The sequence below is a fragment of the Lacerta agilis genome, chromosome 18 (assembly GCF_009819535.1).
Source record: "Lacerta agilis isolate rLacAgi1 chromosome 18, rLacAgi1.pri, whole genome shotgun sequence".
Taxonomy (NCBI): Eukaryota; Metazoa; Chordata; class Lepidosauria; order Squamata; family Lacertidae; genus Lacerta; species Lacerta agilis.
In genome coordinates, this window is record NC_046329.1 from 1,446,657 (window position 1) to 1,472,425 (window position 25,769).

The 25,769-nt window shown below is 46.0% G+C and overlaps 1 protein-coding gene across 1 annotated transcript; it reads left to right on the forward strand.

The window, feature by feature from the left end:
- Nucleotides 1-1,068: 1,068 nt before the first annotated feature.
- On the forward strand, nt 1,069-25,386 carry MAU2 (MAU2 sister chromatid cohesion factor). The gene is made up of 19 exons (XM_033136510.1): nt 1,069-1,638; nt 4,109-4,126; nt 4,349-4,414; nt 5,556-5,651; nt 6,253-6,347; nt 6,866-6,893; nt 8,672-8,827; nt 10,194-10,340; nt 11,519-11,609; nt 12,693-12,796; nt 14,403-14,480; nt 15,096-15,161; nt 15,343-15,426; nt 15,652-15,701; nt 17,532-17,609; nt 19,377-19,488; nt 21,027-21,117; nt 22,112-22,239; nt 23,448-25,386. Exons 1-19 carry the CDS (start codon nt 1,084-1,086, stop codon nt 23,520-23,522), a joined length of 2,118 nt encoding a protein of 705 aa, XP_032992401.1. The 5' UTR covers nt 1,069-1,083; the 3' UTR covers nt 23,523-25,386.
- The last annotated feature ends 383 nt before the right edge of the window (nt 25,387-25,769 follow it).

A 25,769-nucleotide genomic window follows, 5' to 3' on the forward strand; every position in this document is an offset into this window, starting at 1 on the left:
TATTATGTTAAATATGTACTATTGTCTGCTATAATATAATATAAAATAAATATATAATAGGATATTTATCGGTTTAATATTTTATATATTTTCATCGTTTTAATATTTTAACTTTTGTATGTTTTAAATAGGGTTTTCTTGATTTTACCCTTTTTTGTTTTGTAAACCGCTTTGAGATTTCATAAATCTTATGAAATCTATAAAATATAGAAATACTATATATACGTACTATATTATGATCCTTGAATGTTGCTAAATTATGATCCTTGAAAGGATTATAATTTAAATCCTTACAGTTTTATATTATTATTATGGCATTAGTCATAAGAATTAGTTGTAAATACTTTGTAATAGCAATCATACTTTTAGTACTTTGCGAGAAATGGCCTTTTGAATTTTATTAAAAGCTTTTTTTAATGATGCAATTTAAATTGTTACAAGATGGCAATGAATTTTTTTGCATTGCATTATGAATAATAATAGTTAAAATTTCTATCTTGGTAAACAAAGAGTTCAAATTAAATGAAGTCTGAAAACAATTCAAGTATACAATGGAAATTGTTATAGGAGGGCAACTATTAATTTTTTGTTGTTGTTAAATCCCGGACCACACGCACCAAAAAGTTAAGACAACGGAATAAAAAAGAAAAACATTTTAGAACGTAGGTTTTTTAATAAAAAAAATAAAGTAACCTGGCTGACTCCAAAACCTACCTGTAACTAGAAATAATAATAAAAACAGAAATACACGAAGTGTCAGCCGGTGTGCGGAGGACAAAATCTCGCGAGAGGAGCGCATCTCCTTTACCTCTTGCGCAGGCCAAAACAGGGGCCTCGCGCCTTCACGGCGCATTTCGTGTTGTCCCCTCCGGAGACGCTTGTCGGACTGCAACTCCCGTCACTCCTCCCCAGCTGCCTGACGGGAATTGTAGTCCAAGCGCCCCAGCCCACTCCTTCCTTCATACAAGGCCGGCACTCGCCTTCCCGTCACGCTTTGCGCTAGGCCCGCGCGCGTCGCCGCCCCGCCCCCTTTCCCCTCGGCCCTGACAATCCATGTCTTATCATTTCTGAGGTAAATCTAAGATGGCGGCCGTCGGCCCTGCGGCCGGGGCAGCCGGTGGCTCCGGCGCCGCCAACGCGGCCTCTTCCTCCGCAACGGCGACGACGACGGCGCCTCCGCCCCAGCCTGCCTCTTCCTCCTCGGTGTCCGCGACCACGGCTCCGTCATCGTCGTCCGCGGCGGCGCCTCAGCCTCCGTCGGGCGGGCCGCCCGGCGGGGCCGAGGCGGCCGCGGCCGGAGGCGGAGACGGCAATGGCGGCGGCGGTGGCGGCTCGTCGTCGTCCTCGGCCTCTTCTGCGGCCGGAGGCCCTCCGTCGTCGTCGTCTCCCGCGGCCGCTGCGGCCTCTTCGTCGTCGGGCGGCTCCTCGGAGTCGTGGTACGTGGCGCTGCTGGGCCTGGCCGAGCACTTCCGCACGTCCAGCCCGCCCAAGGTGCGCCTCTGCGTGCACTGCCTGCAGGCCGTGCTGCCCAGGAAGCCGCCGGCGCGCGTCGAGGCCCGGACCCACCTGCAGCTCGGCTCCGTCCTTTACCACCACACGCGGAACGGCGAGCAGGCGCGCAGCCACCTCGAGAAGGCGGTGAGGGAAGGCCAGATATATGGACATTGCGCGTGGCGTTTGTGTGCAGGCGTGCTATATACGCAGTTACAGAGAGGGCACGAGCTTTTATTTCCCATGGGGGGTGGGGAGAGAGAGAAGGGCTGTGCATGCACATTCGTGTGTATGTTCGTGTGCCTGTGTGGGGTGCCATGTATTGTGTGCAGATGCATACACATACATATACGCATATTTACGTTGCGTGTGGATTTACAGGTGGTGTGTGTTGTGTTTGTGTGTAGGCATGTTATATATATAGAGAGAGAGTGTGTCAATATATAGTGTGTATATATAGAGAGAGATCTTTTAGTTTTCATTCCATTGAAAACACACATACAGTATTAGAATAAAAACAGCACATCACCAGCCCTTTCGTTAAAAGCAGTCACTTCCCAAAAGCCTGTTGGAACAGGAAGGTCTTCAGCAACAAGAAGGGCTGAAGGACAGCAAAGGAGGGAGCCAGTTTGGCTTCTCTAGGAAGGCAGCAGTGAATGAGAAGGCTGTGTGTGTATATACTGTAACACACACACACACACACACAGCCTGTGTAGGTGTATATAGAGAGAGTGTGTGATTTGCTCATGTATGTATTGCATTTTGTGCGGGGGTGTATATATACACATACACACAGATACTTTTGCTTGTGTGTGAGAGAGACAGTGCATATATGTATATATTATAGAGAGAATGTTATGTGTGTGTGCAAGTGTTTGTGTATATGCATGCATGCGTGTGTTATGTGGGGGGTGTTACACATTAATGTCAAGTGTGTGTGTCTGTCATGTGTTGCATGTCCAGGAAGGGTACGCAGAGTATTTTTATTAGGTCTCTGTGGATGTATATATCGGGGGGGGGGGACGGCGGCGGGGATGGATGTCAAGTATTTATATTGTTGTTTAGTCGTGTCCGACTCTTCGTGACCCCATGGACCAGAGCACGCCAGGCACTCCTGTCTTCCACTGCCTCCCTAATATTTATATTAGGTTCATGTATACGTATGGAGGTGTTAGTGGATGTTATAGAGTGTGCTAGGTGTAGATATGGGGGGGGGGGATGTGCCGTCAGCGCAACTACATCTTTTATGATTTATTCTGTTTCCCAAGGTGGAGTACAACAAAAAATAAAAAAAAGTTCTTCAGCTACTGTCTCCAATAGGATAACAATCCCCTGCCCTCATTGGGCTGTATTTTTTGCCCTCATAACTTTTTTTGTTTCAAAAAAACATATTTTACTTTTGCAAACTTCATGGTTTCCCAGAGCATGTTGATACCCACCCCATCTATCTGTCGTTGGCCTTTTTTGGCTATGGTCCTATTGGCGTCCTCATCCCCAGTTCAGTGTTAAAACAGGAAGGGCAGGAGGAAAGCTTAACTCCTTGCATTATTACAATGGTGTAGGAATTTCTTGACAGCTGCCCAAAATTCTCCCATTGTTAAAATGTTACAAGCATTACTTCCGGGTCACCGCACTGCGTAACCCGAACGTACGCATCCCGCAGCGTATGTAACACGTATGACTGTACAGGAAAAGGTTTGTGCTACATAATTTCCCTTGCTGTGCATACATATAGCCGTGCCTATGCGGAACAGTGAGAAGGAGAGACCTTGAGGTTGCGGTGTGTTAGAGAATAAGCAGATGTCCGAAGGTTGAAAGGGCCCCTATTGTGTTTGGTTTAAATGTGTTTGGTGGTGTGAGCTGCCTCAGTTAATAGAAGGAGAGTAAAGAGGAAAACACTCTTGAAAAGGAACAACAGAGCAGGAGGAAGCAACTCAAGAGTGCAGAAAACTGCACTGAGTCAGTCAACTTTGGTCAACCTAGCTCAGTACATTGATTGGCAGCGGCTCTGGGGTTTCAGGCAAGAAGTCTCTTCTCAGCCTTCCCTGAAGGTGCCATTTGGGATTGAACCTGGGACCTTCTGCATGCCAAGCAGGGGCTCTATGGCTGAGCTGGAGCCCTTTAGAATAAAGTAGGTGTGGGGGTATCCCAAGAATGAACTGAGATCATCAGCAAGTGTGTGGGGACTTTTTCAAGGGGCACGGCTGTGTCGGCATCTTGAGCACAGAAAAGAAGGAAAGAAAGAGAAGTGAAAGGTGGACACCCAAAGAGGGTGCTCTGTTCATCTTTTATTTCCATTGGGAATCCCCATAGCTCAGTGGTTAGAGCACCTGCTTTGCATTCAGGAGGTCCCCGGTTTGATTCCTGGCATTTCCAAGTAGGACAGGGAGAGACTCTGTTCTGAATCTCTGGAGAGAAACATTGCTGCCAGCCTAGCTCAGTAGAAGGCAGCTTCCTATGTACCTGTTGTGGAAAGGATTAAAATATGGTGTGAGGGACAAGGCAGCTCAGTAGTGACAACTCTAAGCTGTCTCAAAGTCTTCCTCTTCCATTTCTGTCGAGAGCTTCATTTTTGTGGATTCCAGGAATACCTCATTTCCCTCTGTTTCTCTTACAGTGGCTGATATCGCAGCAAGTATCCTTTTTTCTGGTCTCATGGAAACGGGGGTTGTGCTGCTTGGAGGGGAAAACACAACTACGTGTCAACAGAGCGTTTAACAAGCCCCATTGATTCTGTCCTTTGGTTTTGTTAATATAAATTTCAAGACGTAACTGTGCTCCCTGTTTTTGGATACCCCTTAAAACAATTGCTCCACCATTTTTTTTTACTATATTAGCTTAACTTGGATGCTGTCAGATTCCGCAGTTTGAGGATGTCAAATTTGAAGCTGCCAGCCTGCTGTCGGAGCTGTATTGTCAAGAGGTAAGTGGAGAAAGTATGTATTTCAAACTCGATTCTTTAAATCCCTAAGTTCAGTGGGGTCAGCAGTCAGAGAAGACATAGAAAGGTGCTTTACTATGGCACAAAATAGAGCTGAGCTAAGACAGTGCTGCTGTAGGCTTCCCATGAGGTCATCTCGTTGGACACTGTGAGATCAGAGTGCTGAACTAGATGGGCCTTTGGCCTGATGCGACAGCCAGGCTCTTGCAGTTTTATTGCTTGCTGATACATGAGATTGCATGTCGGAGTGTGTATCTGTGGTGACAGGCAAGAGACAGAGCTCTTGGTTGATCCTGAGCGCCAGGCAGAGTGCAAGAGAAGGGATGGCAGACACTCCCTCCATGCTCAGAGTGGGCTACTCAGAATGGGACAGAGCGCTTTCTCAGCATTCCTGGGGATCATTGGCTCTTAACTGTTTTCATACACTAATACCTAATCCTGTAGAATTCTATCAGTTATATATTATCTGTGCAATCAAAATGAACTTCAGGAACCAAAATGCTTTTTTATGCGCAGTCTCAGCAGGAGTGGTGAACAACATTATAGTTAATTGTTGTTGCTTGTCTTCACTTACCCCACTTCCATTCTCACAGTTGGGAAGGATATTCCTGGGTTATGAATGGTCCATGTCACCATTAAGAAAAAGAGGTAGGAATAGGCCAATAGATATGTGGACTGGATCAAGTAACTCTTCTTCTTTAAGTTCTCAAAGTTCTTAACCTAGCTCAAGGTTGTCTTCTGCACTAGCCAGATGTTTCACTGAGAGTCAATCACAGTCAGTCCATCATTTGAAAAATAAGACTTTAGAGCTGTCTTGCCCCAAAATGGCAACCAGACATTCCATTTTGGTGACTGTAACCTTGGTTTAAGGAGCCTTTTGGCACCTGTCTTCTATATCTGAATTTCTACTACAGTCATACCTCGGCTCCCAAACGCCTTGGTTTCCGAACTTCGGAAGTCGAACAGACTTCTGGAATGGATTCCATTCGACTTCCAAGGTACATCTGTACTGACCAAAGTTCTTAGCTCAGCCCGACACCTCCTTGTTGATTCTCCTGTTTTGGGTTATGACTTTGGGTCCATCCCTTTATATCCATATTTTTGTTGATTTGTTTTGTTCCAGAACTCTGTCGACACTGCAAAACCCCTGCTTCGTAAAGCCATCCAGATTTCACAGCAGACTCCATACTGGCACTGCCGCCTCCTCTTCCAGCTGGCGGTATGCTTATTTTAAGCCAAGGGTGGTGAGCCATTTTCAGCTGGAGGACTGTGTTTCCTTCTGTGTGACCTTATGTGGGGCTGTGTGTTAGTGGTGGGTGGCGCCAGAGGCAAAAGTGGGCAGATCAATTTACTTACTCATAGAATTGTAGATTTGGAAGGGATCACGAGGGTCATCTAGCCCAACCCCCCTGCAATGCAGAAATCTTTTGCACAAGGTGGGGCTTGAACCCACAACCCTGAGATTAAGAATCTCATGCTCTGCTGACTGATTTGTTTTCATTTATTAAACTCACTACTCACTTGTCACTCAATGGGTCTCCCAATGACTTACATTGAATGTGTATGTGTGTAGGTATATATATTTGTATGTATATGCATAATTGCTTTGTATAACGTATACAGTATAACACATTTATATTTCATACAACATGTTGGGGAAACAAACGAAAAACCACCAGTACCCCCCTCCCCCACAACAGTAATAGAAAACTCAACACTGACACTGTCAGCCTCCGCAGTTAGCTGTGGGATCAGATTTGAAAGGAAGAAGTAGGCTACTTTAAAAATGTAACACTGTGTGTATTTCTTTCTCTATTTAGCAACTTCACACGCTTGAAAAAGATTTGGTGTCTGCTTGTGACCTCCTGGGGGTTGGAGCAGAATACGCCCGTGTGGTAGGGTCGGAATATACAAGGTGAGTCCTTTCTTATGGGGCAACTGGTCTTTTGCCACCAAAGTTGATAGAGTCTGGGTGCGGGGGTGTTATTCGGGGTATTCTGGGTCTCATTCAACCTTCCAAGAGAGAGTTGCAAAACTTCCTTGGGGGCTGCCTGCTTGTCACAAGGTCATGATGGGGCCTCCTCAGTGGCAGTTCCCTGCTTGTGGAATGCCCTCTCTCCCTCATTATCAGCTTTCAGGAGGAATTGAAAAGTATCCTGTTCACCCAGGCATAAGACGGCCAAATGATACTGTTACCTGGCAGCCTTGAAATTATTAGCTGTCAGAGAATAGAAAAGATGCTTGCTTTTAATTGTGTTTAGATGTTTCCTTGTAATTGTTTTTAGATGTTTTAAACACATTAAGCTCATTGCAGTGGAAAGGCATGGTATAAAAACTTTAATTGAAAGTTCGTTGCCGATGGGCTTCCTTGCACTTCTGGTGGTCTTGCCTGTATTTTAGAATCTTCAGTTGGTTATTTTTTTCCCCTTTCAGGGCCCTGTTTCTGCTAAGCAAAGGCATGGTAAGTTGTGTGTGTGTTTGGAGAAACCGGTTTAAATAGTTCTGGATTTGCTAGATTGCAAACCTGCAGATGGGCAGTTCGGCTGTGGCCTACAAATAGAAGACTGCATTAAGCCACACATGACCCTAAACATATCTTTAATACAGAAGTGGGCAGCCTATGGTGCCTACCCCCCACAGATGATTGCGGCCAATGGTCAGTGGCGATGATGGGAGTTGTAGTCCAACAACACCTGGAGGGTGACAGGTTCCCTATCTCCAATCTTAGAACTTGTCGAAACAAAATAGAAAATTCTTTCCAGTAGCACCTTAGAGACCAACTGAGTTTGTTCTTGGTATGAGCTTTCCTGTGCATGCACACAATCTGAAAAAGTGTGCATGCACACGAAAGCTCATACCAAGAACAAACTCAGTTGGTCTCTAAGGTGCTACTGGAAAGAATTTTCTATTTTGTTTCGACTATGGCAGACCAACACGGCTACCCATCTGTACTTAGAACTTGTATTATCTGTTGAGAGTAGGGAATCCTTCTCCTTGGATCAAGGGTAGGGAAATCTCTGGCCCTCTGGATCTTGGACTCCAGCATCCACTTGCATGGCCGGTGGTCACATGCTGCTAGTCCAGCAGGATCTGGAGGGCCACAGATGTTCCCACATCTCTGATCTAGTTCTTGCTGCTTGCTTGATTCCTTGAATTAAGATAAAAATACAGAACTAAACGGGGTGCAGTCCAGCAGGGCTCTGCTTATATTCTTACCACACAGCCTGGGATGTTTTAAAACAAATAATGTTGGTTGTATCCAGCATCTGCTCTACAGAGTATTACTATTATTTTATTCATTCAATTTATATACTGCCCTTTATCAGAAGCCCCTAGGGTGGTGTACAACATTAAAAACACATTACAGAATATATGACTAAAATATAAAATGTTAACTGACGGGACAGCCTAATAATGATATAGTCATCATAATAACAGTCCACTCCCCCACACTTTCTCATTCACACAGTGAAATTGAAATCAATGAATGTGACTAATTAGGGTCCATTAATTTTCAGTAAGTCTGTTCTGAGTAGGGCTGATGTTTGATATCACTGTATTTTTTTAATCAAAAGGTCATGAGTTCTAGTAAACGTTCCCATGAAAAATATCGATGTTTGGAAATGCTGCAAGTTTTGACAAAGTGCAACATCTCAAGTCAATTTTAAGATTTTGTTAAGAGTGTTAGCTGTTATGAGAAAGGAAAGGGAGGAATTGGCACCTTATGGGATAAGAACTCATACAACCTTTTGTGATGACAATTGCTAAATACTGGAGGACTTTAAATGTTAACCTGGCAGTGGAATGGACAGCTGCAGTATGTCACCAGGCATTAATGGAAAAGCTAACTCACAAACACTATTCCAGATGACATGAACAAACCATATGCACATTTTATGGCAATGTAACCAATATATTGGTTTTGGGGGGAATGACCACCGTTCTGGGAGCGGGGAGGAGGCTTAGAGCTTTTCCTTTTAATTACCTGGAACAAAACAGTAAGAACATTAAAAAGCAACCCAAAAAACATGGGTGACATCCAATACTGCATGAATGAATTTATCCTTCTTGTTTGCCCTGCGGCCCTCTCAAATGTTTGTCCGGAGAGTCCCCTAGCCTTCTGGACCAGAATTATAATTCTAAAGCTGTCACATGACAGGCAAGGTTTACTTTGATCTTCTGATTGCAGCCATTTTATTTCCTTTTTTGCCTCTCCCTCCTTTTTTTCATACTCGTCAGCTGCTCCTTATGGAGAGGAAGTTACAAGAGGTGCATCCACTGCTTACGTTGTGTGGGCAGATAGTGGAGAACTGGCAGGGGAACCCCATCCAGAAGGAGTCTCTGCGAGTCTTCTTCTTGGTGCTGCAAGTGACACATTACCTGGATGCTGGTCAGGTGAGTGGAAGGCACTACAGATGCCTGGTAGTTCCCTCCCCCTGCACACTGCAGCGGTTAGAAGGAAAAGCTTGTAGTGGCAAGCTTAGCTATGTCTTTTTGGAACTAAGTCTTTTTGAATTCACTTGGGCTTACTCCCAGATAAGGGAGGTTAGGATTGGAGCCTTTAGGTTGTATTCAAGCAAATATTATTGGGACTAGTCCAGTGTTTCCCAAACTTGGGTCTCAAGCTGTTTTTGGACTACAACTCCTATCATCCCTAGCTAGCAAGACCAGTGGTTAGGGATGATGGGAACTGTAGTCCAAAAACAGCTCGAGACCCAAGTTTGGGAAGCACTGGACTAGACCCATTGAAATGAACAGGCCTCGGTTAAGTCCTCTCCAATCATTTCAGTGGCTTGTATCCAACTAAGGCACACTTGCGCCACTTTTACCCTATATGTTTGAAGCCCTGTGACAGCACTTTAGCAGTCATGACTTCCCCCCCCCCCAAGAATTCTGGGAGCTGTAGTTTATTGAGGGTGCTGGGAGTTGTTTGGAGGCCCCCATTCCTCTTCAAGAGCTATGACTCCCAGAGTATCCTCTTCCCAGGATACTCTCCTTTAAAAAAAAACCAAACCCTTATTGATTGATTTTTTTTACCCACAAAAAAGCTTTACAAATTTTAACATAGACCATAAATTACTTTCTCTATTGACTTCCCATCTTCCCTTTACATGGTTTCCATATTTACCCTTGAATGCTGCCTGTTTCATATACACTGTTCAATACATACATTTTAACCTATTTATTTTAATAATGCTGTTGCTCATACTTCATCTCCCTTTAGTGGTTTTTTTTTTTAATACTCAGTAACAGGTCTCCAGTCCTAAAGGATTTTTTTTTTTTTTGTAATTTTGGTCTTTAATCTTTGCTGTTAATCTTGCCACATCTGCATACTCCCATCATTTTCAAAAGCCATTATTCCTTTGTTGGAACCTCTCCTTTCCATCTTTGGGCATACAGTATTTGTGCTGCTGTCGTTATATACATAAATAAGTTAACCAACTCTTTTGGTACATCATTATCTATAATTCTGAAAAGAAAAAGCTTTGAGTTTCTTGGGATTCCCAGGGTACTCTCCTAACAACTTAGAAATCTGCTTGACAGTTGAACTGCAGCCAGGTTGCAGCCTGGACCCACACCAGCAGTGCCATGACAGCTTTGTAGCTGGAGGGTGGGAGGGAGAAAGAAGACAGCCCCTTCATTCAATGGGATTAATAATAATAATCATTGTATACTGCCCCTCATCTGTAGATCACCACAACATTAAAATCAGCAGGTGGTAGCTTTTCTCTTTGCTGAGGCAACCCCTTCCTTTCCCCAGGTGAAGAGTGTCAAGCCTTGCCTGAAGCAGCTCCAGCAGTGCATCCAGACCATCTCCACCCTCCATGACGACGAGATCCTGCCCAGCAACCCTGCTGACCTCTTCCACTGGCTGCCCAAGGAGCACATGTGTGTGCTGGTATACCTGGTGAGCTGCTCAATGCACTTGTGAACCTAAGATTGGGGCCATATCCTAGGATGTTATACCAGTGTTGCACTGCTATTCTGTCTAGGTCACGGGCCACATGGCCCATGGTAGGGGAGGCCAGAGTCTTGTGTTATATCCAGTGTTAGTCTTACTCAGAGTAGATCTACTGGAAACTTAAAGGGTAAAGGGACCCCTGACCTTCAGGTCCAGTTGCGGACGACTCTAGGGTTGTGGCGCTCATCTCGCTTTACTGGCTGAGGGAGCCGGCGTACAGCTTCCGGGTCATGTGGCCAGCATGACTAAGTCGCTTCTGGCGAACCAGAGCAGCACACGGAAACGCCTTTTACCTTCCCGCCGGAGCGGTACCTATTTATCTACTTACACTTTGTGCTTTCAAACTGCTAGGTTGGCAGGAGCAGGGACTGAGCAACGGGAGCTCACCCGTCGCGGGGATTTGAACCGCCGACCTTCTGATTGGCAAGCCCTAGGCTCTGTGGTATAACCCACAGCGCCACCTGCATCCCACTGGAAACTTAGGTCCATTTAATTTCAGTGGGTCTAACTGTGAATTTAGATTGATACAATGCAACACATGTGACTCTTGCCAGACACACATTAAGGCTGGGCGATATATCAATCTATCCTTCAAAACTGTTTTGAAGTCCATATCATGATATCAGTTTCATAATTTTTGACCTGGCAATATATCGCAGATCATGATATATCACAATGTGGGGAAGACTGTGAAGCCAGCCAATGTTTTGCTTGATTCCTGCAGCCCCTGTTAACTGCTGGCTCAGCTCTCCCCTGCAGGAATTACAAGAGCAGGTTTCTTTTAGTTTTTGGGCAGCTCATCAAAACTTCTCTCTTATAGCCCTTGGTGTGAAAGTGGGTCAAGTTATCTTTGCTTTGAGGGATGAGTGTGTCAACTCAGGGTGGCGTACATTGTTCTCTACCCCCCCCAATCTGATTTCACCCTCACAGCAGCCTTGTGAGGTAGGCTAGGCCAAATGGCAGTGACTGCTCCAAACGTCACCCAGTGAGCTTCATTGCTGAGTGAGGATTTGAACTCTGGTCTCCCATGTCCCAGTCCTGTACTTGTAACCATTACACCACACTGGCTCTTTTGTTTTCTTGCAGAATGATGGCAAAAGGCTTCTGTTTGTTTGTTCCCACAGGTGACAGTAATGCACTCAATGCAGGCCGGATACTTGGAGAAGGCACAGAAGTACACAGACAAGGCGCTTATGCAGCTGGAGAAACTCAAAAGTGAGCGGCAGGAATTATTTTCTTCCCTGCCGATGTCTTTGTTCTTTTGAGATTCCGTGCTTGGAATGCTCACCATGTGCATGTTAAATCTCTGCCAGAGGGTGTCCTTCTCCCCCACCCCCACTATGCACCTCCCTTTTATCACTGCCACCCTTTTTGTGGAGGGTTGTGAATCCCGTTTTCTAAGGCCAGTCATTTCCCCCATCTCCAACCCACTACCAGCAAATACCATTTACCGCATTTTTCTATTAGACGCCCCCATATATAAGACGACCCCTATTTTTTAAACCCAAAATTAAGAAATTAAGTTGTTTAGCATTTTTTGGGGGGTGGGGGAGGTCACTTCCGTCAATCGCTCACCCGCCTGCCTGTCACTGCCAATCGCTTGCCACAGCCACTGCCGATTGCACACCTTGCCGCAGCCGCCAATTGTCTGCCTGCTTGCTGCCACCAACAGCCCACCCGCCCACTTGCCGCAGCCGCCAGTCGCCTGCCCAATTGCCACAGCCAATCACCAGCAATTGCCGCTGCCAATCTCCTGCTTGCTGCTGCCATTCATCACACATCCTCCCGCTCTGCATTCACTGTTGGTGTATAAGACAACACCCAATTTTTGCCTTTTTTTTTTTTTTTTTTGCAAAAAGCATTGTCTTATACTCAGAAAGCATGCACACAAAAGCTCATACCAAGAACAAACTCAGTTGGTCTCTAAGGTGCTACTGGAAAGAATTTTCTATTTTGTTCAGAAAAATATGGTATCCTTTTGTTACACTGCAACGACAACCAACATCTATTTGTAAGCGTAGGTTTTCCTTATTCCCCTCTGGGACTTCAGAAATGCAAGGGCTCCTCGCTTCACTGCTTCTGGCATATCCCTTTTTGGTGTGCTCAGTTCCGCCCCCCCCCCCCCATTGGAAAGGAGCCAGGAGCCAGAAGGTGGCTTTGCCAGCCCAAAGAAGTGCCATAGAATATCAAGATTGCTGAGCAGCTCTTTCCACTTGCCCTTGGAGAGGCTGTCACAGCTGCTTTTGCCCTCCTCTCCACCCACACTAAAGGCACCACCGTTTCTTTTTCACTTCCCAGTGCTGGACTGCAGCCCTATCTTGTCTTCCTTCCAAGTGATTTTGTTGGAACACATCATCATGTGCCGCCTCGTGACGGGTCACAAAGCCACAGCCCTGCAGGAGGTAGAAACCAGTTTCTGTATTCCAGGGGTTCCTGCTTTATATTCTTTATTGAAAAATGAAAAGTACAGCATTAACAAGTGTGCAGTAGGGTTATAAAAACGATTTCCTATATCATAAAGGGATGAACTTTTTCTTAGAAACACTGAAAAAGGGACTAATTCTTCTCAGTTGTGAAAAAAGGTCACCCCAAAATGAAGAGTTGAAATCACTGTATATGTAACGATACTACTCCTAAGTATTAGCACTCTTAAAAACTTTGTGGAACTGTTTAGAATTTTTGCATCTGTAAAAGAACTTTTAAAAGCATCAGAAAAGCTCTGGAAGCAGGAGCCATCCATACTCCACATACCAAAAAGTAATCCAATGTGCAGAATGCGCAGTCCAAGTGATGGGGGGAATGTTATGGTGCTTGTGGCAGAATCAAAGACTAAAGTGCAACCTCTATGTATTCTAAGCAACAATAAGTGATTCATAGTGTACAAAACGTTGTACAAGTATTAGAAAATTTGCAAACTCCATTTTTCCTATATACGTGCTATGCATATTACACAATACATTATACAGTTACATATACAAAAATTGATTTATTGATATTGGGGTGACCTTTTTTCAAAAGATTTGGAAATGACAGTTCATTCCTTTGTTTTTAGGCAAAAGTTCATCTAACTAAGCTTCAGGAACATCAGGTTGTAAAAAAGTTATAAGCCTAGTGTGCAGAGTAAGGTAAGACACAAAAAAGAAGAGACAAGAAATAGTACCCATATAGAAAACAAAAAAGATATTGTGTACATTTCAATAAAGGGGGGGGGGGAATAATTATTGTAGTTAACCAGACCTTAATCTAATACGGTATTTATAAAAATGAATTCCAGGGATTCCTTTCTCACATCCTTTGAGGGCAGAGGAGCAGGCAAAGCCCCACAGTGCTTGCTGAAGGCGCAGCAGCACTGAGCAGCTCTTAGTGCAGCCTGGAGTTGGTAGGAGTTGCGGTCCAAAACAGCCGACAGCAGTTGTAGCTCATTCGATTCTTGCATTGCAGGGGGTTGGACTAGATGACCATCGGGTCCCTTCCAGCTCTACAATTCTGTGATCAGGAGGGGGGCTGTGGTTTGGCAAAAGCTGTCTTAGCACAGGGCTGGGCAGCCCTAGGGCCACGTTCTTTGCTGGATAACCTTCCAGGGGCCACATGGTGGGTGGGGCAAAAGGCCAAAGTGGGTGGGGCAACAGGTGAATATTTTAGCTTTGTAGAGCAGGCTAGTTTCTATTCATTCACACACTTCTCTGTCCTTCGTCCGGTCAATCAAGAGGCATCATTGGAGCGCAAGGAAACAATCCCAGCAACGCGAGAACACGCAAAGGGCCGGAGGCCAGAGGGGGCGTTGCTGGTCCAGGGGAAAGCCCCAAGTCTCCCCTACCTTGAGGAGAGAGCAGTACTAAAGACTTTACTTAGTTGGGGCTGGTGAAAGGTGGTGGAGGAATGGCAGGCAGAGGGCAGGAGGTGACCCTCCTAGGCTGTGTGGGAGAAAGATCTGCCGGTGTGGGAAAGAAACCCACGGCACTGACTTAAATGCCACCTCTCCCTCCCATTTGCCTCATCTTCCAAAAGATCTCCCAGGTTTGCCAGCTCTGCCAGCAGTCTCCTCGGCTCTTCTCAAATCACGCAGCTCAGCTCCACACTCTGCTGGTAAGTATATCAACCTGAGTTTGATGGGGGTATACTCTTCGCTGTGATTCCCTTCCAGCTCTTACAATGCACAGAGGATTTCTTTTTTTAAAAAAATTAAGCACAACACACTTTTGTCTTTCTTCCTTTTAAGCCATGGATTTGGGGCAGGGGCGGCTGGGGGGTGGTGGTAAACCTCCTTCAACTTACCCAGTTAAAATGTATTTGTTGTTACATTTTATTGTTTTAAACAACTTACATTGATTTATTTGCAGTACAGTATTTATAAACTTTTCCAGGCGGACCGTACAAAGCAGTTTGCCTAAGATTATTGCAGCAATAAGCATTGAATTTTTAAAAGCTGCAAGAGAATAGAAAAGACAAATAGTTCAGAAAAAGCTGTTCCTGCTTCTTCAGCGCTTCCAGTTTCTCTGAAAGTAAACTGGGGGGGGGGTCCCCTGCTCTATTCCTTTGTAGTGAGGAGAGAGGATTGGTTCATTTTTATTTTCTATCAAGTTTCATGCCAAGAGGGTTTTATACCCACTACTGCTTCTATGCTCTCTCCCACCCCACCCCTCTCTCTAGAGGCCAGAGTTGTTGAACCTTGGAATGTTAATTTCTCTTTTTCCCTCGCAGGGTCTGTACTGCATTTCCGTAAACTGCATGGACAACGCGGAAGCTCAGTTCACCACAGCACTCAGGGTAAGGCTGGATTCAGTGTCTCAGCACAGAGCCAGAAGTTGGCTTCCTGTGTCCAGGGATTCTCCTTCAAACACAGTTCCTTAACAAAAGTGGGAAATCCTGCCTTCTATGAGTTGGGTTGTTGTTGTTGTTTTTAGTCATGTTCTGACTTTGCCTCTCTTCCTCTTCGCCACACCCGCAGCTCACCACCCATCAGGAATTGTGGGCTTTCATTGTGACTAACCTAGCGAGCGTCTACATCAGGGAGGGGAACCGGCATCAAGAGGTAGGAGGATTCCCTTGGCTGCAGTCCTGGACTGGCCTTTCAGAGCACTGGTTGGGAACATCTGTGGAATCCCAACACCCTCAGCCTACCAGTGTGGCCAGTGGTCAGGGTTGATTAAGGTTGCTGGGAGCCCAGCAACATCTGAGAAAGCCACAGATGTACCCCTTTGCTGTTTTTAATGTGTATTGCTGAACATTAAACCCCCTACCTCTTTTTCTCCTCTAGCTTTACAGTTTATTGGAAAGGATAAATCCAGATCACAACTTCCCTGTGAGGTATGTGCACCAGTTATGCTTGGAAGCAAATAGATTTATGGCTTAGTAGTGACCAGTGTTTGAAATTATCCAGGTGCCAGGTGCATTTTGCACCCGGCTATCGGCCACTTGCAACCAAGTGAAGATGCCATCTGGGGATCATTGGATCTGGACTGTTTTCACACCCTAATACCCTATCCCATAGAATTCTATCCATTATATTTTATCTGCACAATCAGAATGGATTTTTGGAACCAAAATGCTTTTATTGTGCAGCCTGAGTGGAAGCAGTTGCCATTAAGAAAAAAGGTCCAAATAGGCTTATGGATGGGTGGACTGTCCCTGCATCAAGTGGTTTTCTTCCTGAAGTTCTCAAAGCTCTTATCCTAGCCCAAGATTGTCATATTAACTAGCCAGTCATCTTTAACTGAGAATCAATCACAATCAGTCCATTATTTGAAAAATATGACTTTATAGAGTCATCTTGCTAAAAAATGGCAAATAGACATTCCGTTTTGAATGAATGCTTATTATTACAGCCAGCATACAGCATTCCATCTTGGTGACAGCAACCTTGGATTACGGAGCCATTTGGCGCCTAGCTTATATATTTACATTTCTAACACTAGTAGTGACCACCTGACACAAGCAAGTGCTTTTTATTTTCATTTCTATTCCTTTTATTTCCTTTATGCTCCACCTTTCCCTCCAAGTAGCTCAAGGTGGTGTAAACGGTTCTCCCCCTTCTCATTTAATCCCCACAACAACCCTATGAGGTAGGTTACGCTGAGCATGAGTGACTGGCCCCCAAGGCAACCCAGTGAGCTTCATGGCCGAGTGGGGATTGGAGCCCTTGGGTCTTCCTGATGCTAGTCCCACGCTCTACTACCTGATGCTGGCTCTAAAACCTTTGCAGACCCCTGAGGTGAGCGCTCTCTGCGCACCAGAATAATTGCACGTCAATAAGCCTAGAAGTGCTGGCGCCTCCATTGGGTCACACAGCGGCAGCTTTAAGTTTCCCCTGATTGGCCAGCAGAAGCGAGGCAGCCACCAATCACAGCAGCAAAATGCTTTGACATCGCAACTCGCAGTAGACAGCTTTGTCATAGTCCATCTGCTTCGTTGGCTGTAGCGTAAAAACAAGCCCAACACACATTGCCTGCTGTTGCAGGCTTTTACTGCTCAGCTGATCTGGAAGTCGTGGGGGCATCTCTTTCTCATGCTGTTCCCAGGAAGGTTTGGCTGGCACCTTCATTATACACCTTTAGGTGCCAGGCAAAAATGTCCCTCTTTAACCAGGTCTTATCCGATGCCCTTTTAAAATGTGTTGGGGAGGCGGGGATTATTGGGTTGTTCTTTTTTATTATGTATTTTTTTTGCCTTTATGTTGTGAACCACCCTGAGACCTGCAGGTATAGGGCAGTATACAAATTTTAGTAATATAAACACAGTTTCCATGCCTAAATCCACTTGCATGGGTAGATTCTGAAGAAGAATAGCGAACATACACTGAATCAGACCATTGGTCCCCCTAGTTCAACACTGTCTGCGCTGACGGGCAGTGGGTCTCCCAACCCTGTGTTACCCAACATCTCCAAAGATTGAACATGGGGCCTTTTGAATGCAAGGCAGAAGTGGTCTGTGGAGGGGAAAGTTTGGGAACTATTGGGCTTAGAGGTTTACAAAGCAGAGTCTGGATTATTTTTGCCTTTTGGTGGTGGTTGATTAAAATGCTTCAACTCCCAAGTACAACCTCTGCTCAGTCTCTGCATCAAGAGTGAATTCCCATCACTGCACATCAATTGCCATTAATGCCCATTTTCTTTGTTGTTGCATCTTCCTCTCTTCCAGCTCCCACTGCCTGCGAGCTGCAGCCTTCTACATCCGAGGTCTCTTTTCCTTTTTCCAAGGGAGGTACAATGAAGCCAAGTGAGTCATGTGGGATTGGTTGGCCAGTTGTTCCAGCTTAAGCAGAGGGAGGGAGAAAGCAAGTGAGGGCAGAGAGTGAGACTGGGGGTTGCTTAGTTGGGTGTGCCTGTTTTTTGATGGCACTTAGTGAAGTCAAGTGGCAACCTGCCTCTCTGCACTGCATTCTGTGCAGAGGTGGGTCATTGGAATGAATGACAGTGGGGATGGGAAGCCCTCATTGTTGTTCTAGTTCTGACAGAGCTGGGGTGATAGGCAGAAGTAGGCATCCCCTACCCTGTTCCTCCTTTTTGAGAGATCGCTCTGTCCTCTTCCCCTTCCCAGCAAACTTGGATTACTACTATTACTATTATTGTTATGTAAAGTGTTATGTATCCCGCTGTTCAGCCAAGAGCAGCTTGCATAGAATCAAAACAAGGCATTCCCTGGTGCCCATACAATCTGCAAAAAAATCCCACGATACACGAGGGAAAAGGGACAGGGAGAGAAGAAGAAGAAGATCAAAACAGGCAGCAATATCTAATGAGTTATTCCCTATACTGACCAGCTGGCAAAGTTCATGGGCAGGAGGTGCCTGATGGAGCTGGGTCCCCAGCAAAGATGATGGAGTGAGCCTTCTGCTTCCCCCTCTCCCACTGAGGTAGCCAGGTGACAGTTGTGGAGAGATGCGACCCGATGGAGCTGGCCTGTCACAACAACTTTGCTTGCTATCTCTGGGTTGTGTCCAGTTGGAGCAGATGCGTTGATATTAATAGACCTAAGTTAGCTGTGCCCATTAATCTCAGCAGGGTCTACTCTAAGCAGGACTAACATTGGGTAGTAGAGTCCCTTCTAAGACAGAGCCATCCAGGCCTCCCTCTTCAACCAACATGGATGTTTTGCCCGAGCCACAACCACCTGCACTGTGGGGAAGGGGGGGGGAGGTAAAGAGGGGGCATAGCCAAAGGAGATTTGCAGACGCAGGTGATTAGCAGTCCTTGTTCAGCCCTTTGCCAAGTGCCAACAATACTGGGTCATCCGACACCACTGTGATGCCAGGTGATGGGCAGGTAGATGGTCCCAGCTGCTTTTACAAGTGTGCTGGAATTTAACAGTGCTGAACAAGAAGCAAATGAAAAAGGCCAAGGGATAATAAAAGTGGGGTGGCTTTTATATATGGGTGTGAATTCAGAGAGAGATTCAGAAATCTAAAAATAGTTGTCCAGTCAGATCTGTGGAGACTTTAGAGCCTTTTCCCAATTTTTCTGCAGTTGCGTTTCCCACCCCCAATTGTAAGGTTTTAAAAAAGTGTTACAGTCATACCTCAGTTCCCAAATGCTGGCTCCCGAACGATCAAAATCCGGAAGTTAGTGTTCCGGTTTCCTGCAGCCAATCAGAAGCCACACTTTGGTTTCCAAACATTTCAGAAGTGGAACAGAGTTCCAGAACAGATTCCGTTCAACTTCCAAGGTATGACTGTATCAGTGTCTGATTTTAAAGTGGGGACTAAGGATAAAAATACATCCTCCTCATTATCAGCCAAATTCCGAAGGTCTCCAGTCTCCTCAGTTACAGGCAAGAATGGCAACACCATCAGCTTTGCTCCTTAACAGTCCCTTAGAAATCCACAGAACATTTTTGGGGGGGAGGGGGGGGAAATACCCACCTTGCAGTATGAGGGTGTTAGTGGGGGATGCCAGTTTTTTAAGTGCCTCTGGTCACTGGACAAAAACCAGCAGGGCTTGTTGCATTTCAATTGTCGCTTCAAGCTGCTCCTTTTCTTTCCGACAGGCGTTTTCTGCGGGAGACGTTGAAAATGTCAAACGCGGAAGACCTGAATCGGTTAACAGCCTGCTCCCTCGTCCTCCTGGGGCACATCTTCTATGTGTTGGGGAATCACAGGGTGAGCAGCACAGGCTCTCTAGAATCGCGCCCTTGTCAATGTTTCACTTCTCTGTCACCAAAGGGAACTGGAGCGTGGAATCAATCCAGCTTAGGAATGGTACCGAGCAGTCCCCCTGAGCTCGTCAGGCCTCTGCTTACAAAATTGCCAACAAAGCAGCGGTGCCTATGGAGTATATTGGGCACATTGTGACACTCGCGATCAGTTGCTGGCTTCTGTAATGTGGTTTGCTTATTTGTGTGTGGGGGAGGGGGGAGATGCACAGAATATATGTCCAAGGGTTTGCTGAGGAGATTGGAACTGTAAATCCCCCTCCCCCTGCCCCGCATCCCCTTTAAACTGGTGGAATCATAGAATATATGAATCACAGAATATATGATTGAGTTGGAAGGGACCCAAGGGCCATCTAGTCCAACCCCCTGTAATACAGGAATCACAGCTAAAGCACCCAACCTCCATTTAAAAACTGCCAATGAAGCATAGTCCATCACCTAAGGGAGTTGGTTCCACTGCTGAACAGCTATTACCACCTGGAAAGTTCTTCCTAATGTTTAGCCAGAATCTCTGGTCATCCCCTCTGGAGCAGCAGAAAACAAGCTCGTCTTGTCTTCCACGCGACAGCCCTTCAGAGATTTGAAGATGGCTATCATACCTTCTCATTCTAAACACCCCCAGCTCCCTCAACTGTTCCTTATAAGGCTTGGTTTCCAGGCCCTTGATCATTTGGGTTGCTTTCCACACTGTTGGAAGGTGAATGCAGACAATAATTTCCCCCGCTGTACATAAAGACGTCCTACAGATAACAGCCATTTGTCCACATGTTTAGAACAGTTGCTTCCAAACTGCTGCCTTTGGAGAACTCTGCTAGGCTGCCACAAGAAGTGAACTGATGGAATTATTTGAGCCCTCAGTGAGGAGGAGGCTGCCTCCTGCATCTCTATGTGATTGGCTGCTCTGGAGATGCTTCCGTTTAGAGCTGGATAATTCTGCCACAGCTTTACCTGAGGTGTGGGTTGGAGTACTCATCCAGTTTAAGTGTAGCAACGCATGCAGTGGAGCTCAGAGGAGGCTGTGTGTCGAATCTCTGTAGGAACCTATGATCTGGAAGTGGAATAGTGACACGTACAGGAACATGGTGGGTACCACTCATTCTGAGGGTAATTCTTACCCATCTGCACATCAAAATCAAAACTTGGAAAGTGCTTGAGCTATTGGAAGTTTAGAAAATACTACAGTTTGGAGGTGGGGGAAGTCCAGTTTGCTCAAGCTGCCTTGCAGGGGGTTGGACTAGATGAGCCCTGGGGTCTCTTCCTGCTCTACAGTACTATGATTCCAAGCGGTGTTTGTGTGCTGCCACTGGGGTTGAGGCATTCTGGAATTCCATTCTTGGGAGTCTTTTAGATGTGGCAGGCACGGCCCACTCCTGCGGTTTGATATGGGGCAATTGGGGCATTTCATGCAGGAATTTGGAGGTGGGGGTGGATTTGTCCCCATGTGATTTGCTCACACCATTTGATCCAAGGCTCTGCTACCCCTAGGAGAGTAACAACATGGTGGTTCCCGCCATGCAGCTGGCAAGCAAGATCCCGGACATGTCTGTGCAGCTATGGTCATCGGCTCTCCTGCGGGGTAAGTGTCAGAGAAGGTGGGGCTGCAGGTGAGGGCCAGAGCAGCTGCTTGGCATGCAGAAGGACCCCAGCTCAATTGCTGATGGCATGTTTTGTTTCAGAAGGGGCAGTTAGCAGGTGGCGAGACCCTGGGGAGCACCTGCCAGTAAAGAGAATACAATACTGTGCTAGATAGACCAAGAGTCTGACTTGTTTTTGTGTGTGCTGCCTTTAAACTTCCTGCCAAACTGTCCTTGAGGGTGAACCCTCTTCCTAGTTATTGGAGGAGAGATTGGGGGGAGACTTTCCCTCTTCCTCCGGGTGCCTGCTAATCAACTTTGATTGGAGAGGGGGAAAGCCCTTGCTTTTCATAGAATCATAGAGTTGGAGTTGGAAGATGCAAAATAAGGTCTCTTGGAGAAAGAAAGAGGGCAAAAGCTTAATATTCAGGTATTGCTTTTGGTTTGGGAACAGTCAGGACGCCACATTCAAATACAGAATTGTGCCTCGTTGGCATTCAGTGCTTCTGTTGCTTCGTTCTTCATCACCTTACTCATTCTTCTTTCATGGGAGCTTCCTTCCATTTTTGTGCATAAAGAATGCTACATGAACAATTTAATCATCTTTTGGAGGAATTCTGTCTCTATAATCCCTAAGATAAAAGCTCCCAAGTTTTTTTTTTGTATAATCACTTTAAACATCTTTTTTATTCTATATCATTTGCCGAAAAGTCCTCGCTAAATCTAACCGTGTATGTCTTTTGTACCTGGATCTTTTGGGGGAGATCTTTGGGAGAGTTCTAACTGTGCGGCCTCTTGCCCTTGGCTCTGGTTGGTGTTCTAGTAAAAAGGCAAATTAGGCCTTACAAGCCAAATGCCTGCCTACCCCCCTAACATTGCACCATCTGCGTGGGTTGGTGCTTCTGAAATGGACAGAGACTAGGTGTGTAACCCCACCGGGAGTCTGCCATCTCACCCTCCTTTCCTCATTTCTTCCTTCCCTCTGTGGAAAAAAAGATCTGAACAAAGCATGCGGGAACGCCATTGATGCCCACGAAGCTGCACAGATGCACCAGAACTTCTCTCAGCAGCTTCTCCAGGACCACATCGAGGCCTGTAGTCTCCCAGAGCACAACCTCATCACGGTATGTCAGACCCTCTGGATGTTGCTGGATTCTGGCCCCCAGTCACTGCCTCCGTAGCTCATGTTCAGAGGGGGATATCATCTGTTTACCAGCCTTCCTTTTTATAGGCATCCTGAACTTTCAGATTTGAGCTGGTTTAGGGTGCCCCTTTAAATGTGTTGTGGGAGGGGGGATTATTGGTTTGCTGTTGGTCTTATTTCTGCCATATATTTCATGGTTTTTATATTGTAATTCTGTGTTGTGGACTGCCCTGAGATCTACGAGTGAAGGGTGGTATATAAATTTTAAGGGTGACAATAATTCTTATGATCCTCTGAATGTCAATCGCTGGGCAGAGTCGCCACCGTTGCTCTTCAGTCCCTGCTTGTGGGTTTCCCTTTGGGGCCTCTGGTTGGGCACTGTGAGACCAGGATGCTGGACTAGATGGGCTGCAGGATGGCTTTTAAAAGATATTAGATGAATTCATGGAGGAGGACGAGGCTGTGTTCTCCCTCCACTGTTGGGAAGATTGTCTGCTCTTGAATACCAGTTGCTGGGGATCACAAGTGGGGAGAGTTGCTGCTGCTGCTTGTGGGCTTGCAATTGTGGAAGGAGGCCTGCTGTGTTAAAATTATTGTTTTAACAGGGATGGGTGTTTAACTTGGGTGGGCGCTGTTTTATTTGGAGGATGGTGGTGCTTTAACTTCTTGTTAAATGTTAAAGTCATAGCTCGTGTTGCGTTAGGTTCATGTTGCGTCTTTTCGGCTTGCAAATAGGGCAAACCCGGAAGTGTTCTGCGCGCTTCGCACATGCGCTGAAGCGCTCAATCGTGCTCCGCGCTTGCACAGAACCGCTGCTCTAGTCACGGACTTTTTGGGGTGCAAATGGCACCCCGGAATGGATCGTGTCCACAACTAGAGGTACCACTGTATAGGTTAATTTGGATAGTTTTTATGTGTGAGCTGGAGTATTATTTAGGGGCTTTGGTTGGGGAGTGTATTGTTTATTAGTGTGTATGCTGCAGGGCTCCTCATATGATGTTTTTAAAGTAGCAAAGTGGCTAATAAACTCTACTTAAAAGTAAAGTTAAACAGTCAAGCATCCCCATAATACAGGCTGCTAAATGGTACTGGTTTTGAGGGCAATATAACATTTCCCACTTCGGTTGCTCAGTGACCATTCATACTAACCCTCAGCTTGTGTGTGTGTTTCTCCACCCCCACCTGCAGTGGACAGACGGACCCCCACCTGTACAGTTCCAGGCACAGAACGGACCCACCACCAGTCTGGCCAGCCTGTTGTGAAAGGAGGGCGATGTGCAGTCTTCACTCGGAGAAGAGGAGGCGCCGGAGTTGGGTTTTTTCTTACACTGAGCTTTTTTTAAACAGACAGTGGGCTGCAGATTCCTTGCCTTGCAGGTGTTGCGATAGAGAGGGATACTTCACAGACTTGCAGGACAGCATGGTCACTCTCAGCTCCTTCTTAAGGTTTCTGTGTTTTGCCTGGATTGCAGGTGTGTGTGTGTGTGTCTCCATTGCACACACACGAACGCACACACAATCGTGAGAAGGGGGTTTGATACATCCCTTCCCTGACCCAGAATTAGGTTTTACGCAATTCACATGGACAAGTGTTCCTTCCATTGAGCTGATTCTTTTCAACAAAACTTTAAAGACGATTTTTTAATGAAGGAAAAAAAACTGGTGTGGGGAAGCAGGGAAGGAAACCACCCAGCTAATTTGAAACTGCCCATTATAATGTCACATCCTTGCATTTTAACTGGCACACTCCCAAGGCTGTTACGTTTGTTTTCTTGAAGGAAATCAATTTGGTGGTCCCGTAGCCACCAGCCAACACAGACTGCATTCCCTGGCAGTTGACTCCTTTTGGCTTGGCATATAGTAGAAAGAACTGTGCATAGAAGCAAAGCAAAAATGGAGTGTGGGGCACTTCAGGGAACACTTGTTCCATGTTCTTGGGGACTGGAGGCTTGGGCAGTTCATGCGGGAGAGCAGATCATAGCTACTCCTGAATCTGCTATGTCAGCTGCCCCCCCCCCCAAATGATGAATCTCTTTCCCTTCAATTGCTTTTTCATCTTTGTTTCTTAAAAGCAAAACAGAACACCCAGATCAGTGATTTCCACTGGGAAGGCAAACTCATCAAACCTTGTCCTTTTCCTTTCCGTAGCTCCTGAGGTTCATAGATGCAGGCTGCCCCAGTTGCCATACCTCCAGCTTACCAGAGCCAAGTGCCCCTTGCCCGCCCCCACCTTTTACCAAGGTGGCTCAGAAAGGACCCTGCTTCTCTCTCCCGGCCCTCTTGTCCTCAATAGAGAAAGTGGGAGCAAGAAGGAATGAAGGCTTGGCTTGGATGTGCCTGCATAGATGGACACCAAGGGGCACCAGAGAAGTGCAGGATGTGGTACTGGGGCCAGAGTTCAGTGCATGTAGAATCTCCTCTCTCTTTCTCAAAAAGGCAAATTCCCAGCCCTCAGTGGACTTGAAAGTTTTCTGTGGGCAATTATGTTCCGAGATCATAGAAATCAAGAGGCTTTCTTGTGTTGGGATAAAAGTGTGCACTTGCCCCCTTGCCCTGCTCTGGCTAGCAAAAACAGGAATATTTTATGCAAAGTACTAAAACTAATTATGCAGGGGTGATCTATTTGCATAATTTAATCATGTTGCAGAATCCTGCTTTCCTTGGCACAGAACTTCGGTTTTTAGCACAGGTACACAGTCCTGCTTTTAGTGTCCGTGTGTGGGTTTTTGTTTTTAAAAAGGAAAAATTTCCTACAACCATATTAACTTGAGCATTCAATCATGGATTTTTCAAATCAAGAATACAGTCGTACCTCTGCTTACATATCCCTCCTGTTACGTAAACTTCGGGATACATAAGCAGCAAACCCAGAAGTATATTTCTGGCTTTTTGCTGTGCGTGTGTGCGCAGAAGCAGTCTCTCTGGTTTCGAAAACCTCGGGATCCAGCCAGACCTCCGGAATGGGTCTTGTCCGAAACCAGAGGTACCACTGTATTCATAAACTTTAAAAAATGACCTGTGTCCTCTATCTAATCATGTTCTCTTGTGAGGCTGCTTCATTCTGCTACTGAAACCTGTTGCAGACCCTCCAAGTTTTCTGGAGATGGTTGATGATGTGCAAAAAAAACCACAAAAGTCCCAGCAGGGAAGTTGTCAGTGTCTGCAGACGGTTTGGAAGTAGTCCCTCAAAGAAGCTGAGTGTGTTGGCCCACTAGAGCAGAGCCTCTGCTTCTCTTACCCCTTCAGCCTTGAGCTGTGTCTATCTCATCCTTGCAGTGACCCTCAGATCTGCTTTTTCTCTGACAGGCTTGTCCTACACTTGGGATAAAGAGCGCCAGAATTACCAAATGTACCAGGAAGGTGTTGAGACCGGTCATAATAGACCTGTTGCCTTTTGCGCGCGGGGGGGGGGGGAGGGGGAGTATTTAGCTCATCCTTTCCTCAGCTGCTTTTTCAGTAGACACACAAGTCAAGCTGGATCTGCAAATCTGACATTGAAATGGATCTTTC

Excerpts from the sequence above, each read along its gene's own strand:
- MAU2 (XM_033136510.1), top strand. The coding sequence starts at position 1,084 with ATGGCGGCCGTCGGCCCTGCGGCCGGGGCAGCCGGTGGCTCCGGCGCC. Across the intron at positions 5,652-6,252 it reads GCCTCCTCTTCCAGCTGGCG|CAACTTCACACGCTTGAAAA; the intron begins GTATGCTTATTT and ends TTCTCTATTTAG. Across the intron at positions 21,118-22,111 it reads GTCATCGGCTCTCCTGCGGG|ATCTGAACAAAGCATGCGGG; the intron begins GTAAGTGTCAGA and ends GTGGAAAAAAAG.